This window comes from Thalia democratica, chromosome 4, assembly GCF_965202585.1.
Source record: "Thalia democratica chromosome 4, ktThaDemo2.hap1.1, whole genome shotgun sequence".
In the NCBI taxonomy this organism is placed as follows: domain Eukaryota; kingdom Metazoa; phylum Chordata; class Thaliacea; order Salpida; family Salpidae; genus Thalia; species Thalia democratica.
Window position 1 is genome coordinate 8,456,595 of NC_139168.1, and position 23,394 is coordinate 8,479,988.

At 26.0% G+C, this 23,394-nt stretch overlaps 1 protein-coding gene across 1 annotated transcript; it reads left to right on the forward strand.

The window, feature by feature from the left end:
• The first annotated feature begins 1,300 nt into the window (after nucleotides 1–1,300).
• LOC145832984 (cerebellin-4-like) lies at nucleotides 1,301–15,159 on the forward strand. The gene is made up of 4 exons (XM_082940188.1): nucleotides 1,301–1,528; nucleotides 3,728–3,952; nucleotides 14,613–14,706; nucleotides 15,068–15,159. The coding sequence occupies exons 1-4, from the start codon at nucleotides 1,301–1,303 to the stop codon at nucleotides 15,157–15,159; spliced, it is 639 nt and encodes a 212-aa protein (XP_082796314.1).
• Nucleotides 15,160–23,394: the final 8,235 nt, after the last annotated feature.

A 23,394-nucleotide genomic window follows, 5' to 3' on the forward strand; every position in this document is an offset into this window, starting at 1 on the left:
TTTAGAGTCCTTAATTAATACTAACAAAATAATAACACTAGTCTTTTAAAATATTTTAGATAATTAGCCTTTTAAATATTTAGTTAATTTTTTATATCAAAATAATATTTAATAGTTTTAGTTTGGTATCACAGGTGAAATGTTAATGAAAAAGGTATAAACTTCTTAATGAAAAATTAAATTGTTGTCTTTTGTTAGTGATATTTAACGAACAACTAATATTACTAATGAATATCCATATACTGATTACGTTATTGTTATGAGTGCATAACAGATGAATTAAATTTTCTCTTTAAAAATCTTAGTAGATAAAATATTTTTTTAAATTTAAATTTTTAAAAGCTCTCAGTATTTAATTAGTTGTGCATCTAAAGATTTTTAATCACTCTATAAAAATTTAATTTTTTTTTCAATATTTAATACTCTATTTAAAAAGGTTGTCAAAGTTATTAACTTGAAAAGTCGTATTTTGTACTTAACAACAAAGTTAAGCACATTCGAAGAAGCACGACTTTGTTTACTTCAAGAACCATAACATTGTGTCAGCGTGTAACGCGCTTCCAAGTTTCACAATTTTTCAACAGTAGCTATGTTTATTTATAAAAATGTATATAATATGCTGTTTTTTTCTGGTGAATAATTCATAACTCGACTGGTAAAAACTTCCTATGAAATATATGTGTCTAGTAATTTTAAAAAGTTTGTCTTTTATGACTAGTCGAGACTGTTTATTGACTTTCATTTTATCATTTGCTAAAATTAATTTAATACTTACTTTAAAGACTAAACCTTTCGAGATGTTGAACTGCAATCAGTTTTATTTGCTCAAACATATTATTGATGTAGAAATATTAAAGCTAATAGCAACCAAAGCCCGTAAAAAAGTACTTGGTTGATACTTATACTATAACAAAGTCAAAACAAAAAAAGATAATTGAAACTACTAATCAATTTAATATTCTCGATTTTTAGTTGAATCTGTTTGTTAAATTAACTTCTTAATCTCAGCAAAAGGTACTAGTTTTGTTATAATGATCTTGCTAGCAACCAAGACAGGATTGAAAATAATATCTAATATAGTTTTCGAAGGTTCAGTTTACAATTAGAATTTAATTTTAAAACTGCTAATCATAGCGATCGTTTAGATTCAAGAATATATATTTGATTTTTAAGCAGGTTGATTTATTTTAATTATAACTATATGTTTTGATTTGTACTATCTAAGACCTGACTTAAGAGAATGTTATAATAGAAATTGCTTAATGATTTGTTTACAGTTAGATACAAACAAACAAACAAAATGAACCTTTTTATTGTGGCGATATCGTGCTCGCTCGTGCGGATTGCAACCAGCGATGACGTCACCACCCAATCGTCGCGCTTCAACGATTTCGACCAATCAAAAGACTCAAAGCGCGTGGTTCTTAAGGGGGACTGCTTGGTGGTGTGCGACGCTTCAACAGATCAGCAGCAGCGTGTCGGTGGTGGGGGTTCCCCTGGAGGAGGGTATGGAGGGTTCGGAAGACAGGTTTGAAATATATATATATATATATATTATTTGTTTGTATATTTATCTGTTTGATTACCTTTATTTATATTACACTTCTTATATATTGTACTATTATAACTAATATTTATTATCATATATTCACCTGTAAGGTACAGAGTAATCTTTATATATTTATATATCTAATAATTTATTTATTTACTTTTTTATTATTTATTGTATACCTCTTATATATAATATTATTAAAACTATTATTTATTATCATATATTCACCTTTAGGGTAAAGAAGGTTCACAAACTTTGTATATACTTTTATTTACAATACGCATAATAGGTGGGTATTAATGTTAATAAACATGTATTCCATATATTTTTGAAATACAGATAAGAATATTTATAACATGTTTAACTTGAAAGGTACGGTGGGTTCTCTAGGCAGGTTTTTTTTTTAAATGTATACACAATTCAACAAATATATTAATAAACATCAATAAATAAATAGTTATTTACTTATTTTATTTTTTCACATAACAATGTTATACTTGCAAACAATATCTGAGCTAAGTTTATCAATAGTTTTAGAAGAAACTTTAATTTTTATATTAAATAAGTTAAAAATCAGAAAAACTCAAATAAACCAGGTAGGTTATTTTTAAATAAACAAAAAAGTATTAGAAGTGATGTAGGTATTATTTTTTAATGAAATTGTTGTAAAAAAGTTTTGAAATTTGTTTGTGCTTTAATTTGAGATTTAGACTAATAACGTATATTAGGAGTAGAAAAATAATGTATTCACAATACTACAAAGTACTAAATACCAACGACAAAACTAATGTTTTGTTCTGTCACTATCAGATAAAATTTTCGTTTAGATATCTACAACATATACAGAGTAAAAAAAAAAGATAAGTTTGTTAAATAGTATTTCTATTTGTAGAGGTATCGCAATAATATCGAAGTTTAAGTTGTAGTAGAACTAGAGAAAAAAAAATTCAAGCCAAAAATTTTAGGTTTCTTACAAAAAAGTAGTTACAGTAAATAGTGTGTAAAAGGTAAAGAAAGGTTTTGTATATGTTATAATGACTAATTTATTCAAAGGTTAAACCACAAATCAAAACAAAAACGTTAAAGTTTTTAGTAAATCTACTTCAACTGTTAGTTACCAAACTGAAACATTAAATCAATAAATCTCCAATGCAGCGGCTTAACTCATAATTCCGTGAAACTCAAAAAAAAACACAAAATTTGGATAAATAATTCACAAACACTGAGCTACTGTTTTACGCCTGCGCATAGCAGATCTTCCCATCGATAACTAGTTTTCTGATGATGATCGATTGCGAAGGTGTCGAAACATTATGACGTCATATGCATCGAATTTGATTAGCAGGAAGCCTCAGCGTGCAATTTTTAAGTATGATTGTAGCTGAAAGTAATTTCTGAAGTTTGAGTGGTGTGCTGATGGTAGTTAAGCTTTATGGAAAGTGACTGTTGAGGGAAGCTGAATACTTTAGACACTAAAGTTGCAAGGCGTTAATAATGTATAAAGTGTTAAAAGTAGAACTTTTTGATTTTAAAAAATGGTAATTTAGCTACAAAATGTTGAAATTTATGTAGTCTTTTTTTATTCTAAAAGTTACAATATCTCAAAATTAGACTTGTCAATTTAGCAGTTTTATACTTTAAATCTATATACGTTTATTTATTTTATTATTTCTAAATTTTTAAAATTGTGTTTTTGTTAAGGAGTTTTACAGTGACGAGTACTCATATACCAACATAACACAATTACTATCTTGTGCATTATTCATTAATCGAAAACAAAAAAAAACATTCATTCTTTAACTATCATAAACAAAAATATCAAACCTAACAATAAAAGCTCAATACGGACAATTAATTAGTAGTACAAACTGTCTAAAACACGAATAGACTAATAAGAATAATCTTAACCCGCTATTATTTATTGTTTTAATTTAATACTTGTTTAATATTTAATTAATATCCTGGACAAGACATTAAAATGTATCAGTGGTGTACGACTCGACAACCGAAAGGTTCTTCGTGCACCAGGTCCTAGAACCAAATATTTTGAGAGTTTTTTTATCGTCCAATAAACTATAGTACTTTTAACAAATTATCAAAAACTAAAAAAGCTTATAGTTCAATATAAAATGAATAATATTCGAAAAGTTCAACATAACAGTGTTTTCTTCGCAGGTGGCGTTCTCGGTGCAAAAGACCTCTTCGACCTCGAACGACGAGAAGATGCTCTTGAGCGCCAGGCAGCGGCGGGTGGTCACTTTCGACGGGTTCTTATTAAACGAGGGGTTCTGCTTCGACTCCTCATTGGCCGCTTTCGTCCCGCCGGTAGATGGCGCCTACCGCATCGAGTTCCGGGTGTACAGGGTTTACAACAACAAAACGTTGAAAGTCGCACTGACGGTTGGTTTGTTGTTTTTATATTTTTGTTAATTAAAATTAGTTTGCAAGGTTTACATATATAGTTTATATAGTTTAGGTTTACATATATATAGGTTTGCAATACGTTAAAGGTTGCGTTCCATGTCAGTTTGTTTGGTTTTTTATGTTCATTTCAGAAACTGCGACAACAAGACATTAAAGATGCTCTTACAGTTGACTTGTTTGCATTACTAACATGTCTTATTTTATAAAATACTTGATCATAAGCTAAGATATAAGTCATAAAAGCCTATTTATCTCAAGTAATAGAAAAAGTTAAGCGTTTACGTCAGTGCTTCTTCTAATGGGTGTTTTTGCCCATTAGGGTGGTTTTAGGTACCAGGGAGGATTAGTTATACCTAACTAATAAGGGTTGATATCTTATAACAGACATTTGGTTAAAGTATTTTTGAGCTTTTTTATGGTAAGTATTTCAGCATATTAGCTGAAATAGAATTATGCATTTACTTTTTAAGATTATTATAATTTCTAAACAGTAGATTAACTGCTAGTAAAATAGAAAGTATAATAGTAATAGAAACTAGTAAATAAAATGATAAATGTTACTAGCTTTTACATTAAAATTTATGAAGTTTAAATTGATTGAGCTACTTAAAAGTTGTACTTGATTAGTTTTTAATGTCTTCATTTAAAATGCTAAAAATAAACTCTATCAATTTAGCTCAATTTACATTGTGTTGTATTATAGTTTACAATTGATTTAACCTAGCCTTAATTAAAAACTCTGCTTAGTAAAAAAAGTAAGATACTTGAGTGTTATTATTTTCAAAATTAAACCATTATTTTTTGATATATATCTTACATGACAAGTTTGGCATAGTTACATCTTTTTGGGGACTATTTGATTAATGATTTATCATTTTTCACTTTAAGTTTTATTTTAGAAGCTTTTTTAAAAACTTTTTTAGTTATATGAGTTTAGTTATTTTCATTCATTAAAGTAAAAAAGAAATAAGTACAAGTTGTTATTTGCTTATATAAAATTTTCATCAATATAATAAAAAAACACTTAGTTTAGTATCTTTTTTTTTACTATGAAAAATAAGATGTTTAGAGAAAATATAAATAGTTTATAGCTTGTTTTTCCCTTTATATTTAAAGTATGAAGTCGAGTTAATTTTATCATTAAAATCAAATAAAAATAGTTTTTTTCCAATATACTCGTGATAATTTCTGCATTTAAATACAAAAACCTTTAACCAACATTTTAACAAACTGCATGTAAAAAGTGCTAGGAAAATTAAAATTAATATTTTAGAAAAGTGTTTTCACTCAAGTAAACGTGCTGAACTTCAAGTTGAAAAAGTTTTAATTATTTTTGATCTTTTTAAATTTATTACTTAAATTTATTTTCATTTTCATAATTTTTTTCCAATATACTTGAGTAAATTCAAGCATACTCATTACAAAAAGTTTTTAAGAACCTTAAATTAAAAATTATCTTATGTTACATAGTAAAGAATTTTTATTACCTTACAAGCAAAATTGCTGAATTTTAAATAGTGTTTTTAAATGAACTTTGAGTTGCCTTAAGTTTACTACTTAAGTTTATGTTTTAATTCATCATGTGTTTTTCTGCATAATACTCGAGATAATTACAGCATATTAATAACAAAAATTTAAAAAATCTTCGATGAGACCTACACAATTGTTATTGTGTAGAAGTGTTTTTTCTTGTAAACCCGCTTAATTTTAAGCAAAAAAATTGTTACTAGTTTTAAGTTAATGTTACTTTTTAGTTTCATTAAATGTTTTTCTCCAACATGCTAAACATATTTTCAGCATATTAAAAAAAAAACTTTTAACAACCTATTTATAAAACAGATACAAACCTACCTAATTATAAAAGTGTTTTTCCTCACAAACAAACTCGCTGAATATTAAGCAGAAATATTATACAAGAGTTCGCACGAGCTAACATGCTGTAAATTGACAAGAAAGTTTAAATTATTTATCCAGTACGACCAATATATTGCCTTGTCTACTACAAAGTGCCACACTAGCGTATAAGAAGACTTATTGACGTTTTTATTAACTCGAGTTACTGTAAGTTTATTGTGCTAATATGTTTTCGATTTCTCTACTTTTTTTATAACTTCTTATATTATTTTTAGATAAATTGAACTTTATTCTTTGAACTGATAAAGTAAATCAATTTTCCACTCAATCAGTTTATAAACTGAAAGAAAGCTTAGTTTATTATGATACACAACATTACTAAGAAACAAAGATTTTAAAATGTTTAAAAAACTTCTCCCTTGAAACTGTTTATTCATTAATAGAAGTCGAAGTAGGTTTAGTATTAAAGTTAATAAACGTTCTTAGTAAAATACAGCTTACATTTCACCATCAAAAGTTATTAAAAAATATCATTTTATTTTTTATTTAAATTTTTTATAAAAATTAATTTTCTTATAACAAGTACGTTTTAAAACTCAATTTGTGTACCCTACTTAATTGTTTATAGAACAAGAGTTTCATTGTTTTCATTCTTAGATAACAATAAATCAAATATTTAATTTCCTTGCTGACAAAACTATCAAATGTTGATTGTAGTTTCAAAACAACGAAATTCGCACACAATTAATCAAGCATTTAACATAAACTTACAAACACAATCTTAGTAACAAATCAAGTTTAATTGACTATAGTTTGTGCGTCTTACTAATTGACTTAAAACAAAGGATTTTTGTTGAACTAATAAAATTTACCACTTGTCATTTTGTTTATTATCCATGCTGACAGTACTTTAAAAACTTTCAACCAAAATTGTAAAATATTAAATCAAGCAGTTACCATAAACTTACAAATACAAGCTTAGAAAGAAATACAAGTCAACAAGAAAGATTGATTATGGTAAAAACTTGCTAGCATAGCTGGTTCGCGGGTTTAAGCCTGTAATCATGTAATGGGAATGGATCTTTGCAATTTGCATATTGACTTAAAATAGCTTCCTAACAGCCCTTAACCGGATTTAGCTTTCACCACACGGAAAATAGGTTCAAGCTTTGAAACTGAAAAGCTTTAAATAGCATTTAATGTATGTCTGTTGCAGTTACCGAAAACTCAGCAGTTTTTAACTCAGCGCAAGTCGTTTACTTTCCATCGCGACAATTAATTTTAAAATGTAAAAATTTTGGAGAAAACTTAGTAATTTAAAGTTAATCAAGTTGCAACTACAAAGTGTTTTTGCAGATAATGAAAACCTTTGATATTTAAATGTTTTTGAAAAAAGTGTGTTAAGTCATCAGCATATAAGCTAGCGTTTCTACTTCCTTTTCATGAATATTTATGCACTTTTAAGAACAAGTTCGACTATATACATTGTTTTGTCATAACACATATATGACGTTTTTTTAAACAAATTCTTGTGTGCGAAAAAAGTGTTTCCGGGTTTTTAATTGCGAGTTGTGCAATACAAGTTTTGACGTAATGACGTAATAATATACAAACCTCTGCTGAATATTCCACCAATGCGTCGCTGATTTGTTTAAAATTTGTAGCGCTAAAGAGCATAAAAAGTTTTAAATTTTTTAAACTATTACAAAACCAGGGACAAAATGATGCGATAACATTATAAAAGCAAACATATTGTTAACAAAAAATTTAAACAACTCTAATATTTTAAACTTAGATGTACTAAGTTAACTTGAAAAATAACTAATTTAATTAATATAATATAAAACAGTTAGTTTTTAATAATTAAATTAGTGTTTTTATAAACCACTAAGTATTGATAATTTTTTAATAACTACCTATAAAAAACCAAATTTACGTAAATTTCAAAAAAAACAATTAAAAGAAACGTACTTTTGGGTATAAAAATATAAAATAATTAATAGTTATTAAATTTTTATGTTAAAACTCAGAAAAAAATAAGAAAACCTAAAAACGTTATAACTTAATCAGTTTCAATAAAAACAATGCTATTTAGTACATTTAGTATATAAAATAAACAATAAAACGTCGTTTAAACTTCATATATAGATCAATTTTTGTGTGTAAATATCAAAATATTATTAAAAGATGGTTTGATGAGAAGTTTATAGAAAAATTAAGTATAAATAAAATTTCACGTTTTAAGAGACAAGAATACACTTTAAAAACATTTTGAATTCTACTTATAATCCTTCAATACATAAATGATCAGGTCAAAACAGGTTTACCAAAGGAATTAAGTCAAGGTTCGTACAATCAAATACTTTATTTTAAGTTCTCATTGGTTGATAACCCGTTTAGTAATGAATTTTATTAATTTTTTGTTCTTTAAAACAATATTTTTCATTTGTATTTAAGCTGTTTTCATTGAAAACACTCAGAGAAAACAAAATTTTAAATAAAAAATAACACAAAACGCTTAAAAAACATCTTGATTCGAGATTTTCATCACATATAAACAAAAAATAGTAAAAAAATATTCAAGCAAGTTTTTAATATAAACTTAAAATAGTTTTTTTTGGCGAAAATAAACATAAAAATATAGTTGAAAAAGTTTTAAAATTATTGAAAAACAAAGCTCTAAAAATAACTAAGAGTTAATTTAATAAAGGAGTAAACTTTATGGGATCTATATAGTTTAGAAATAAAATGAGTGTAAGGGGTAGGCGTAGGATTTTATTAATTGTAGGTCAAAATATTAAGCTTATACTTAGGAATAACAGTTTAAATTAAAGTAACTATTACTTTTATTTATTTTAAGTAAGTCAATTATCTTGTTTGTTTTATGTATTAACTTGTTGTGTGTATTACGTATAATTTTTGTTTTGTTGTTTTGTATTTTTTTAAATAGCAAATATTTTACTTGATTAAATATAATGATTAATTAAATATTAATTTAGTTGTTTTGTTATGTTAACATAATAGGTATATAATTAATTATGTTATCATATTTTCATTGAATTAGTATTTATGAATAAATTTCAATGCAAAAACTTTTGAAAAATTGTTAAAATTTTTACATTTATAAACGCAAAATGTGCTACTGCACCACAGGCAACATGGACGAGTGGTTAAGGCAGTGTGCTTTTGCTCAGAAACACCTGTGTTAGGGTTCAAAGCCCACCACCTCCATATTTTTATTTATTTATATAATTATGTAAGTAACCACATTTAATTATAAAAAATAAATAAAAAGCCAATTATTATTTATCTATTACATTCAAAGAGTATCTTTAAGAAGTACGCATCCGTGTAAGATAACGATAAGCTTAATGGCATAGGGGGGTTAAAACACTTTTTTTAGAATGTGATCTTATTTAATATAGTTTTTACTGAGCTAGAAGATGCTATTTACATATTTTTAAAATTCAAAACAATCTTTGAGATATAGCCGGTCAAAGTCGGAGGCAACAATAGGTTTTTTATGGGAGGCACAACTAAAACAGCAAATAACTAGAAATCACTAAGAATATATCTTCTCCTAGGTTTTTTTGAGATAACTACCTCAAATTTTTAGGAAATGTTCCTTGCAATGTTTAGAAAAGTCTTTTGCAAAAAAATAAAGATTCTATAACAAAAAAAGAAAAAAAATGTTTTATTTTTATATATATGTTCTTAATAATTTTAATAATTCTATGCATCAGTATTTTCAAATTTTGCAAGGAACATTTCCTAAAAATTTGTGATAGTAATTTCAAAAATGCTAGGAGATATATCTTTAGTGAATTCTAGTTATTGCTGTTTTACTTGTGCCTCCCATATGGAACCTATTGTTGCCTCCGAATTTGACCGGCTATATCTCAAAAGTTGTTTTGAATTTTTAAAGTCTGTAAAAAGCAACTTGTAGCTTATTAAAAACTATACAAAACAAGATCACATTACGAAAAAAGTGTTTTAACCCCCCTCTGCCCCTAAATTTATTTTTACAGGGGGGTTACACTTTTTCTAAATGAATAACTGACCTTTAACTAACCTTTAACTAATATTTATTTCTAAAAAAAAAGGGTTTTAACCCCCATATGCCCCTAAGTTTATTCTTACTTTACACGGATGCATACTTCTTAAAGATACTCTTTGAATGTAATAGATAAATATTTTGAAAAAATTGTGCGTACCATACACGGATGCGTACTTCTTAAAGATACCCTTTAAATATAAAACATATATGTTTTAAAAATTTAGTGAGTATCTAACATGGATGTAACCCTCTGGCCTCAACTGTAATTTCGTTATGCTTATTTAATGGAAGAATCATAGTTATATAAATAAACAAAAAACATGGAAGTGATTGGCTTTTAACCCCCTATACCCTTAAAAAAGTTCTTGTGGCAAATTAGATATCTGTTGTTCAAACAATGTTTTAGATCCAAAACAAAGTTATAAAAACAATCAGAGGCCTAAGTTACCCTGTGAACTTTATTTCATACATTTAACCTGAACTAATTTAAAATTAACTATAACTGTAAATATTATAAGCTAATACTTCAAGAAATAATATAAATTAAATCCTAATATATACTTGTTTGCCACTCTTTGAGTCATAAAATCTTCTGTGAGTAACCTTAACCTTTCCAGAGTTTTTTTCGAATCCTTAAATACTTTTAATAAACTATTTAAAAAAAATTCCTGAGGTTTTTTTAAAAATATTAAAACTGCTTTGAGTTTCCCAGAGTTTAAAAAAAATTAAAATTTTCGTGAGTTTCCCTGAAATTTTCTATTATTTGAAATTTCTCTGAGCTCATTAGTGTGTGGCAATCCTATATATATTTTATTACATAAAAGCCAATGTGATATTGATAATTATCTAGTATGATGTTGCACCAATATCTAACTGAAATTATATTGTATTTGATGTACTCTTAACTATAATTTTTGGCTAGAAATTTATATTTATAAGTACATAAATTGAGTTGTATATCATAAATTAATAAAACTTAAATATATAATTGCTTTTATTAAACAATAAGCAATTAAATTTTTTCAGTTTTTTATATTGATTATGATATTGTAAAACATAATCAATCGAATACTTTACTTTGTCATAAACAAATTTTATTCTCACTATGTATTTAAATATTTTTTAAAACAAAGTATATTTCAGGCTAAACATACTTAGCATAAAACATTAATTTTTAGCTTAAAATAATGGTTAGAACGACATTAAATTCAATATAATTTCAGCTTGACATTGGTGCAACTTCACCTAGGTAATTACTGTGAATATTTAAACCAAAATAATGAACCCCATCACTCATAACCTTATATTACCAGTAAAAATAAATAATACTAAGTTAAATTATTACTTAATATTTTTTTCTCATCCTACAGATGTATTACAATTAAATTGTATACAAATTTCTAAAACTAGTAAGGTTTAATATTTGAGAACAGACTTATGAATTTTAAACTAAGTCTTTTGCTAACTTGTAACAACTTGTAGCTCCAAAATATGACAAATAGCATCAAAATTTACGGTTGGATAGCTTTATCTCTATGAAAATAGATCAGCCAATCAGCGACACATGTGTAGAATATTCAGCCCTACAAACCTCACTAGTTAATGGTACTTTGATAGAAATTTATTCCAATTTTCAAGTTTTCTGTTATATTTTGTTCTTTAAGAGTGCCGTTAAAGTTGGCAAAAGTCTTTTTAATTTTTGTTGTTTGTTATCGTACATGTGAGTGCCATGGTCTCTTGTCAGTTCGCGCGAAGAAACCATTAAATACTGTATGAACTGTTTTGTAATTACATAAATTATAACTTCCGTCTTTTAAATCAAAACTTTGTCACAAAACACTTTTGTTTTGTTTTTGATAAGTTTAAATACTTACTGTACAGATAATCTGACTAAGCCTTATTATGCAAAGAACTAAAAAATATGTAGAAAACTATTTAAGACTTATTTTCTAAAGTAGCATTTTAGTCGCGTTGGCCAAAACATATTTAAAACTTTGTTGTTTTTACTGCACACAATATTCATACAATTTTGCAATGGGGGGTCATTGAAAAGCTATTTTAAAACAGTTTCGAATTTTGAGCTGTCAATCATGCAAATTTACTTTTCTGTCGTTTAATCGATTTGCCACACACAAATGCATAATTCAATTTCCTAATTTTTCACATTATTTTATTTAACTTTTCCTATGGTCATTTTATATTTACCCAACAAATCGAAACTTTTGAAATCAGTTTGTAAATTACTTTTTTCTTAGCGTTTAACTTGGTATAAAGTTTAAGACGCCTAAAAGACAAATCGAATTAGCAGCATAGTTTAGTTCATAATAATCAATATTGTCGTCTATCCAATATTTTTCACGATATAATTAGTTATCTAAACAGTCTAGCCAATATTTTTATGGTATTTTTAGTTTTAAACTTGGTGCAGTTTTTTCAAAAATTCGAATTTAAACATGCTAATGAAAGTTTTAAAGCACGAGCTAACTTAAAAGTCTTTAATTTAATTTTGTTATTAATTTATGTTTACTAAATTTGATATTAGGGAAAGCTCCCTACTACTTTGTACCATGTTAGCTACAAGCTGAAAAAAAAAGTGAGAGCAATTTTGTAAGTTTTTATTTTCCAAATATATTAAGTAAAACTCATTTATGTTAATTAATTATAAACAAAATATTGTTTATACAGAACATAAGTTACCTCGCTCTTATTAAGCTTTTACCAAACCTAAATCATATTTACCATAAAGAACTTTGTAAATATTTGATAAATTTAAAAATTGATAATTGTAGAAAAAAACTAGCTAACAATAAAGGCAATGCAAGCATGTTTGTATGCTTTTAAATAACTTGTCCATATAACTTTTATATGCTTGTTTATTACACGCGTTTGCTTACAGTAACAACAAAAACTAAGGTAAGAAAATTGGTTTTGATAAGGGAAAATTAGTTTAGTTTATGTTTTCAATGCAGCTTATAGACAAACTTGCATGCTGGATTAATTAGTTAGAGTAATTTTACGACATGAAGTCTAGTTTTTGTCTTTAAGAAAATGTTTATGTTTTGCCTAAGTAAGCTTTTACATATAATTATTACATGTTTTTATTTAAACTAACAAAAAAAACTGACAAAAATTAACATTGCATGGTTTAAAAAAAATGTTTTATTTACATTGTGTCTTCAGTGGAATTATTCAAGTAGTTTTTCAACAAGCTGTGATTGAAAAAAAAACACAAATTTCATGCCGTTATTTACAATACTGTTAAGTTCATAACCATCACGAACATAATTTACAAGTTTTTTTTTTGTAAAACTATGTCTTAACACCATATTTTGCTGGTTAAAATGCAAATGATTAAGTGTTAAAATTAAACGAATTAATAAAATATATAAGTATTTAAACACGGAAGTATTTATAAATTAAATATTCAAGTGCAAACCATTTGTATCGTTTCATACTGACCCTTGCATTGGTATTTCCTTCTCAAAAATTTCAATTAACTTTTAAAACCTGTTATCTTTAATAAAACACAACGTTTGTGCAAGCAAACACAAAAGCAGGAGAAACGAGTTGCATTCAGTGGAAATGGAAATTAATCAAGTTACTGAGAAGTTAATTCAAATGTGAATTTTCGAAACACTCAACTGTTGCTCATCTCTCTCTAGAGAACAGTTCCTATCAGCTCATTAAATATTCACACTTTCATATTTCCTTGCAACTTTAATATCCGCTCATTTTTATATGTTTTTATCGGTGGCCGCAACTTTTGTTATCCTTTCGCGGTACAAAGCGTCTCAACCGACCACAACCCGAGATGGCATGAATTATGAATTTCGCAGGCAATTTTGTTTCGGCGCGATATAAACGATTGCAGTTTAAGAAGTGAAATTTGTTTACTGCGAAAACAAGCTTGAGATTTAAACTTGAATTTTCCAATTACTTTTTGCTGAGTTTGGAAAAAAAAACGGCCGAAATTAAATCAGCACAAAGTTGTTTTTGCCTGAAAATTAACAGTTGGTTGTTCAATCATTTTTACAGAAGTATTTGATTGCTGGGTACTTATTGAAAATAAAGATTAACCATTTATGTAGAAAAATAATCAGTGAAAAGTTTACTATCAATTTTTAATATATTTTGTAATAAACTTAAAAATAAACATAGGTTAAATATTACAGTTAACTAAAAAAAGACTAATTACTAGTTACTAGTAACAATTTTTTACAAGTTTTATCGCTAAACGTGTTTAATTTAAATCATTTAAATAAGTCTTGTTATTAAAGTTTTACTTTATGTTTCATAGAATCTTTGACAGAATCACTTAAAAAACTAGTCAAACAACTTTATTACGTGTTTATAAAGATAGGACATTTATGAAAAACAGCTTTAATCACAATAATAAACTTAAAAAAGAACTTTCTTTTAAATTCCAAAATACTTATACTCTTATTTTTAGTTAATGTTTGTATATCACATTTTAAAACTAGTAAGCAGAGTTATTGTACAACTAAGGTAAAAGTTTATAACTATAAATAAGTCTTTAGTATTAGTATGAAAGGTATTTGTTTTTAGAAAATATGCAGACTAAAAACATCTTAATTTTTAAATTAGTATATGAAGTTTATAATTTATTACGTTTTATACTTTGTATTAAAAGCGAAGTAAAGTTAATAAAATGTTAAATAAGTCTTGATTTCAAAAACTGTTTTGACAACAATTTTTTTTATAAAGGTTGATGGAACCCCGGTATTGTACGGGGTAGCAGATGGAAAATCTTCAAAGTTTGAAGCAGCAACTAACAGCGGAATAATCAAAGTACAACGAGGTGACATCTTAGATAAATAACAATTTATTTTAGTCGATAGAGTATATGTAAAAAGTGTATAACGTAATGCGTATTTAAATAATTGATTTTTAATTTAAATAGAGCATTTTGATAAGTTTTATTATGTTTCTAATTTTTTTTTTCTTGACCAGATACTTATGATCAATGTAACATTTATTCTAATTTTTTATTAAGTGTATGTACTATTCATTTTGATACTATTATAAGTTAACCTCAAACACTTTATTCACTCATCAACAATAAAAACTGTTTAAAAAAATTAACCTTCCTCATAAGTATATTTTTTAAAACACAAAAGCTAAATGTACGAGCAATAAACTTTTAGTTACTCATATCACAGGGCAACAAGTGAGAATAGAAATAATGGAGGGCGATGTAGATGGGGGGTGGCAGTATTCAACGTTTTCAGGGCATCTACTGTACTATATATAGCTAACAAAGAAATTAATTTTTGAAATTATCTGATCAGTAAAAGTTAGGAAAAGAAAGCAGTAAAAGTGCGTAAAGTTGTGATGGGACATTGAAGTTTCATGCAGTTTGTAATGTAAGGTTTTTGTCAAAAATGTGTGATTTTTTGTTTGAAGCAAAACAATTGCCCAGCTACAGTGTGCAATTTATAAAAAAAATTCTTTAAGGAAATAAATTTAAAACAAACTGAACCGAGACTATTTGAATCTGCTAAAATAAAATTTTTTTAGTTATCAGAATTGATTAAAAAAAAATTGATTAATGTTTAAACAAAATATTTGATAGATTGTTAATAATAATTTTTTTTTTTTTAAAATCGAACACAGACGTAATGTTTTTTAGAGTTTAATTAGTTTAAAAAGCTTAACAGTGTTATTAATAAACAAACTAAAATTTTACTTGCAAGCAGATAATTTTGTTATAGTTTTGATAATGTTAAAAGTTATGTACCTAACTGCTTTTGAATTATTTGAGTTGTTACTATATAAACTATTGATCTTTTCTAGTTACACCATCAAAGTTAAAACTGTGTTCAATTTATTAATATTTATTCCCCAAAAAAAAACATAATAATTAACAACACGAAAAAAACACCTATTTTGAGCATGATTTTCCTGATTTTTTTTTCAAAAACAAACCATATGTATAATTTTAACTAAACTGGAATTTTAGTTCTTGAAATTATTAATTCTTTACTGAAATCGCAACAATTTTAAAATCGGATTATGTTAACAAAATTCTTACATAGCATGACAAGTTTTCTGAAGAAATGAATTTTGTAGAAAACTAGGAAAGAAACATATTTGACTTTCTTACGTCCAGTTAAAGATTTCATGGTCGGAGAAAAAAACAAAAAACCGTTTAATTTAACATCTGTCTCGGAAAACTTTCACTGTTAATCGATTTTAGTTTCAAAACTAGGTTAAAAACAAACAAGCTTATAAAAACAACAGTTTATCGAGTTTACAATTTTTCTTTTCAACATTTTTTTTTTCTTTTAAAGGTTTTTATATAATTTGTATAGCGAAATAATTATACAACTTATATACTATAAAATTTATAATAACAAGGAAAAAGTATGAGTTCTGCAAAAGATGTTACATACACGTTACATTGATTTGAAGAAGTAAACACAAAAAAAATTAATCCGTAAAATTTAATTATAAATGCCTAGAAACAGATATAAAAAGTATGTAACGCGATTAAGTAGAACAAACACAATTAAAAAAGAAAAAAAGTAAGTTTTCTCGTACAAGCACATTAGATGAGCGTTATCGATTTGGAAAAGTAATTGCCCGCAACGTTAAGTTGTGTGCATCAAAACAAGTCTACCAAGGCATTATTGTTTCGATAAGTTGAAAATTTATTGATAAATTAAAGCATCTCGTTCGGTATTAATAATTTATTTGTGGAGAAAATTTTTTTTAAAAACATCATATTAGTGTATTGATAGAATGTCATTCTCAACTTACTAAGGTTTTCTGAAAAATAGTGAAGTTATATAACATTAAAGTGTAAGTTTTTCTTAATTTTATTTTTATCTCAGTAGTTTTATATACTTTACACTTATCCTTTGTTTTATATTAAATAGGAGTATGTTTTCTTAGACTAGACAACTCATAACTTCACTGAAAAGTAAAGTTTTTTTTGTCTGCCTAGCTGCAACCTAATTAGTCTGATTAGAATACTTTAAATCAAAGCTTTGTCTAAAATATTCATTTTCGTAATTAAGATTTGATAACTTTATGTATGCAGTTTGAATTATATGTTATAATTACATAAATTTTAATAGATTGACTAGTATTTTAATATTTATTTTATATACTGTGTTTTGTAAGTTTGTGTTATTAAGTATAAAAAAGTATTTGTTCTCAAATTGTTGATTATTCTTTTGAATGTAATATTTATCTGATATATTAAAAATAAAGTATTTGTTTAGTACTTAAATTGACTATTATCTATGTTGTACATATTTTATGTACTTCCCCTTGACCTGGTTACAAAAAAATTTCTTGCCAAGATGGTCAGTCTGACTTAACTAACTATACTTATAGTAACTACAGGTATGCCCAGTTGGTGCGGCTGGTCAAACATTATGACTTACCCCTATAGGCTTCAAAGTAAAACAGCAAACTTAGGATAGAGTTTTTAATAACATAATATATCCTTTTTATACGTGTTGTATGTATTTAACAAAAAAGTATTTTGTAGATTTAGTTTTTCATCTCCAATCAAACATAATAACAATTTTGACTTAAAAAAGCTTAAAAAATATTTGTTTGAAAAAAAACACACGACATAAAAAATACCTGTATTGGATCATACTTTCAAAAAAAAAAGGCGCCTTTAAATGTTCTTAAACTTTTAATTAAAACATTAAAAATTCAAGTTTTAAGCTTTATCATATTAAAATCAAAAACTACTTTTTGTTATGTTCTTTTTATTATCAAAAAGTGCAATAAAAAACATTTTAACAGTACCGCAACTAATGCTTCGTTTATTAGCCATAGAGCTTAAAACATAAGTTACTAAACATTTTTATTAGAGTGAAAAAAAAAATAGGAAATATTAAAGTTAACTTTACATGGTCGTTAGTAGGTTTTTATTTAAATAAGTTTACAATGCTTTAAATTACTACAATACCTTTAAAAGTTCCGAATAAGATCACAAACTATTTGTTTTTAACATAAGTTTAGAACTAACCAATTTCTTAACGTAAGTAAGATATAAAGAAATACTGTAAGTTTAAATAAAGAAAAAAAAATATGACAAGAGTTCCTTTGATGAGTACAACGTCAAAAAATATCAAAGATCAACTTTAACAGTTGTGAATGAAAAATAATTTGAGTGATTCAAAAAAATGAAACAAGTTATGACATTTTTATAAATAACATAAACTTATTAACCTAACAAGATAACTTAAACAAAAATTTGGGCAACGTAAGGTTCGCCGATCGAAAATGACCGGCCCGCCAGCTCTTAAAAATCTAAGTTGAAGCTGGAACCGAAACATAAAACTGTTGCCCGCAAGTGCGGCCCGCTAATTCAAATTTTGAAACTTTTTCTATATATTATGAGATTTGAAATGAAGAGCGATTAAAAAAGAAAGTATTAAGTACAATTACGGAATATTTTAAATTTACGCTAGTTGTTGTCAATAGACGTACATCTTTGACAATATTTATTAGATAATTGAGCATTTTTTGTAAATTTAATGAAATTGAAATGCTCTAACTGGCCAAGAAAAACTTTTGTTTTACATTTAGTTGCCCATAGTATAAATGATGCTGCATTTAACAAAAAATACATGTAAAAAAGTTATACTTATAATAAACAAATAACATCATTATTATCATTAAAATTAATTTTTATATTTAAACGAAATTTTAAAACGCGTTTTATTTTCAAACTTATAATAAAGTACTTTATTGTTATTTTTTGATAAGACATAAAAAAAAGTTGACAAATAAAGCATTAATAGTAAGATAAGAACTACACTTATATACACTTAAATATGTATACTTAACTTATTAATTTTTTGAATGCAGTTAGTATTTATAAGGTTATAATTTAAATAATGTTCAGTTTCGACTAAGAAATGTAATTAAAAAAAGTTTTAACATATATCAAAGTTCTTGAATTTTAGTTTCAAAAACATTCCTTTGTTGTCGACACACCAAAAGCGTCTTTTTCTACACTGTAAATAAATATACTAAGGTTATAAAGTATCTTTTTTTTTAAATTACTAAAGTATTTAGCTTAAAACTAAGGTACAAGATTTACTCTAACCAAATATTTTTTATTTTAATACATAGATATAAAACTTACATGCATTTTATTTTTACGTAAATACTAAAACAGGGTTTCCCAAAGTGGGCCAAGTGGCCCCCTAGGGGGCCATGACAGATACTCAGCACGCCATGAGCAGCAAAGGGGGAAGAGGGGGGGGGGGCATGAGCAGTAAAGGAGCCACAAGAAGCCCTTAGGCCATAATTTGAAACTTACACTAGATATTCTTGAGTTGCAGATGAAGAGCAAAAAAAAAAAAAGGTCTTATGTGAATAGTTAATGAGTAAACTATATGTTGAAGGGGGCAATTGTTTTTTCAAACTCTTTAAAGGGGGCCATTTGCAAAAAAGTTTGGGAAACCCTGTACTAAAACTATAAAAACAAAATTTAATCATTAAAAAATAATTTCGTTTTATTTAAATAAATTTACTTTAAAGCTAGTAAGAATTTTTGTAAAAGACAGTTTTAAAACTACTTGAATCAAATCAAAATTTGACGCATAAATTTTTGATACAACTAAAACTATGAGTTTAAATAGATGTAAACGTATAATTTAAATTAGAACTATGTAGAGTTTCAAACATCAAACGTTCTTTAACCATTTTAAAATGTAAAGCAGTTTTTCTTCTAATTGTTTATACAGTTGTAAATTTGTTTAATGAATATTTAAAGTTTTTCAATACGTTTTTTGAAGTATAGGTCGTAAAGTTACTTAATTAATTATATTTAGTTACGCAACTCACAATTTTTTTCAGTAGTTTTATACGAGCCGTCCGGATTACAAAACGGTTTCATATACTTGTAATTTTCTTTACTTTTCTCCATCGCTTTCTTTAGGTGAGCAAAACAAAGTACCTGTACAAAAAAAATTAAGAATACTTGGGTAAAAATGTATAAAAAGTAACCATTTTAAAATTTAAATACTCTTCGTGCAATAAAGTGTTCATCAAAAAACACAAAATCATTGTTTCTTTTGCAATACAGTTTTTTTCTTACAACCATTAAGCTTTATTTGTACTGATTTTGTTTTCAATCTAAAATCGTACAGATTTAAATCAATTTAAGCAACGTACTTTTTAGTTTTAATAAACACAATTAACTTTCTTTTTTGGAATTTATTTTGGTAGTATTTCAGTTTTTTCAATCAGTTTTTAGCTTATTTTAAGTTTTTTCCTTTGGTTTTTGTTTCTGCTGTTTTTATGTGGGTTGGAGATTTCGGTTTTGATTTGTGCTTTAAAAAAAATTAATTTAAACTAACAGATTTAGATAAATACTTTATTTTAAATTTTTTTTTTTTCTTAAGTTAACAAACAAAATAAATTTACTGTGAAGTAATTTTATTTTTAGCATTTCAAAAGGAAAATTTGATAATTTTATTTTTGATCATCAACTAGAAAACAATATTGGTATAATAAAACTTAAAGTATTTTTTAACTAATATTTAAAAAATATCTTTCTTTGTATTGGATACATCGTGTAGCAATTTTATATCAAGCTATTCATGTTTAAAAACGTTTTTTTTTTTTTTTTTGCACTAGACTCTTTTAGGAGTTTTCGTTATTTCCTGTCATACCTAATATTTTAGACCATTTATCTCTAAAAGCTGTTTTAGTCTGATCTTTATAAGTTCCTCGTACTCTATACACATCTTCTAAATGTCCTTATTGAGAATAGTTTCCGAGTTGAACTTGTCTGAATATTTCAGCAAAAGAAACTATTTTTCCAGACTTTTCAAAAAACGCTTGTTGGTCCTCGTTTACACCAAAATACAGTTCTTCTTTATTTTGTTGAAAATCGTCAGTTAAGTATTTTATGTCAAATAAGTACTTATGCTTACAAGCCTCCTTAATCAGATCAGATTCCAATTTGTATTTCTTCCAAAATCTTCTTTCAAATTTCAACATTCTTATACCTTTGTTTTTCGTATCTTCTTCTAGTTGATATTTCATTTGAAACAATGCCAACAATTTTTCACTATCATAATCATTTTGTTTATTGTCAAATAAGTAACGGAAAGCGTACAAAAACTCAACCAGCTCCATTATACTATGACCTTTAACTTTTAAATTTTACGTAATTAATTTCATTGTCTTCAAGTTTTCTTATTTTCCATGCATCATCGACATTTATCAGATAGCCGTCGAAATACGATTTTAAACTTTTACTAGAAGACAACTTATCATTAATTGATTTTTTTCTGCGGCCACTTTCGTCAATATTGTTACGTTTGCAATCTTTTGAGTATCCTGAAAAGTATTTTTTAAAAGATCCTCTTTAATTTTATCTGCGTGTTTGAGTTGAGCATCAGTGTATATTTTGATGAATATCTCTTCAGCTAAATAAAGTTGGAAAATTTGATGATTGTGTTTTGAAAACTCCTCTAAGGTCTCTGAAAGAAGTGCAAACTAACTTTGATACTTTTTTTCCAACGGCTAAATTTACTTTAATTTATTACAACGATGTAAAACTTAAAACCATATGACCCTTATTTTAATACTAAATAAAACATTTAACTAACCAAGTAAATAGAGTAAAGTTTAACATGTAGGTAGAAAAAATACAACTTTCTAAAAACAAGACTTAATTTCAAATAGATGATGTACCTTTTTTTTGTGTAACTGTTAAAATACTAGTAATTTTTCATTTTATTAAGTTTGTATGATAAAGATGATTGGATTAAACATTTACTTTATTTTTTTCTCTATAAAATGATTAAATATTTTTATTCAGAACTTGTTTTTATACTTTTTTTTAAAACTCTTTTACATTAAAATAAATATTTGCTTTTTAATTATATACATCTACACTGTTTTCGTGTTAGGTCATTTAAACTTGCGTTTAAACATAGTTAGTTAATTTTGTTCTCTATTTGTTAACTAATAAGATTTCAAAAATTATTAGATATGATAACTTAATTTAGCTATTTTTAAATAATGTTTTCTAATTAATAAAAAAGTAAGTATTTATAGAAATACAAAGTTTAATTTAAATATGATTCCTACTCTAAATTAAACATTAAATAACTACTATTACTTTTGTACTTTAGACTAAGACAAGCGTAAATTATTTATTACTAAAAAACCTGTGAAAAGATTACAACTACTTTTTTGTTCCTATTTTGTAAAAACTTACAAATAAACAAAGTAAACTATGATACATTTTTAAGATGTATCGCCCTATATATGCAGTTAAGTTTAAGGAAGTGTTTATTTAAATTTTCTGTATCTAACATAATTATTCTCAGTTTAAAACAAAGACAAATAAAGTAGTATGTAATAAAAAGTTTTAAAAACGCAATTATGGTATTTAAAATTGTCAAATACAACAGCTAAACTTATTTCAACTGAAGTAAACTTACTAGGTTACGTTAAGTTAATAATACTAACTGTTTTAATGTGTTGGAGTACTTTTTAAATTGTGAAACCTTGTAGATGTTTTCAACACATAGTAAGCAAACAAATAAATGTGTATTGTACATAATCATCAAAATAGTACTATAGTTCCTGTAAAGTTTAAACTTTTTTTCGGTTCAGACTGACTTTAGAACTTTGCAACACATTATTTTGTTTTAGGTTAGTTTAACTCAAACTGTTTTACTTACAGTAAAACTTTGCGATAAATTGTTTACCACTAACTTACATTATACCCGTACACTTTTCTGTAAAACTCATGCTTTTCACTTTTTCATATTGATCAGGGTTTTCCATATTTTATTCATGAAGTTCTCTTTAAAGAAACAAAAGTTATGGCCCCTCCGACAGGATTTAAAATACTATAAGATACATCTAAGATATTTTTTGTGCTTCACCATCAACTCAAGAAAATCTAATGTAAGTTTTATATTAGGGAAATTTTGGATCCCCTTTTACAGCTTATGGTCCCCTTAATTTCTGAAATTTTCTAATAGTATCTAGTATAAATTTCAAAAATATCCTTGAATACCCTTAAGATATTTTTTTCTCTTCACCATCAACTCCGGAGTATCTAGTATAAGTTTTTAACTTTAGTCTCATGGCCCCTTTACTATTTATTTTATCCCCTCTTCTTTGGCCCTTTTGTTGTTTATGACCCCCTAAATATATGTAGTTGTCCCAAAAGGCCCACTTGACTCATTTCTAGAATCCCTGAATTAGATTAAAGCTATTTTATTGTAACTTATGCTTGTTTTAGTAACAAATATTATACTTCTTTTTGAGTAAGAACCCTTATAAACAAATATATTTTGTTTGCTCCATTAAAGCTTGATACTTTTGAATAATGCATTTCCTATATTTTGTTAAGGTCAAATACATTCAACTTTTATTACGAAGTTTAAATTTATAATCTGAAAATTGTGGACATGTATTAAAACATTTTTCAAAATACCACGAGTAATAAAAATGTTTGACCATCAAAAGAAACTTTAGTTGT

Excerpts from the sequence above, each read along its gene's own strand:
- LOC145832984 (XM_082940188.1), top strand. The coding sequence starts at position 1,301 with ATGAACCTTTTTATTGTGGCGATATCGTGCTCGCTCGTGCGGATTGCA. Across the intron at positions 1,529-3,727 it reads ATGGAGGGTTCGGAAGACAG|GTGGCGTTCTCGGTGCAAAA; the intron begins GTTTGAAATATA and ends TTTTCTTCGCAG. Across the intron at positions 3,953-14,612 it reads CGTTGAAAGTCGCACTGACG|GTTGATGGAACCCCGGTATT; the intron begins GTTGGTTTGTTG and ends TTTTTTATAAAG.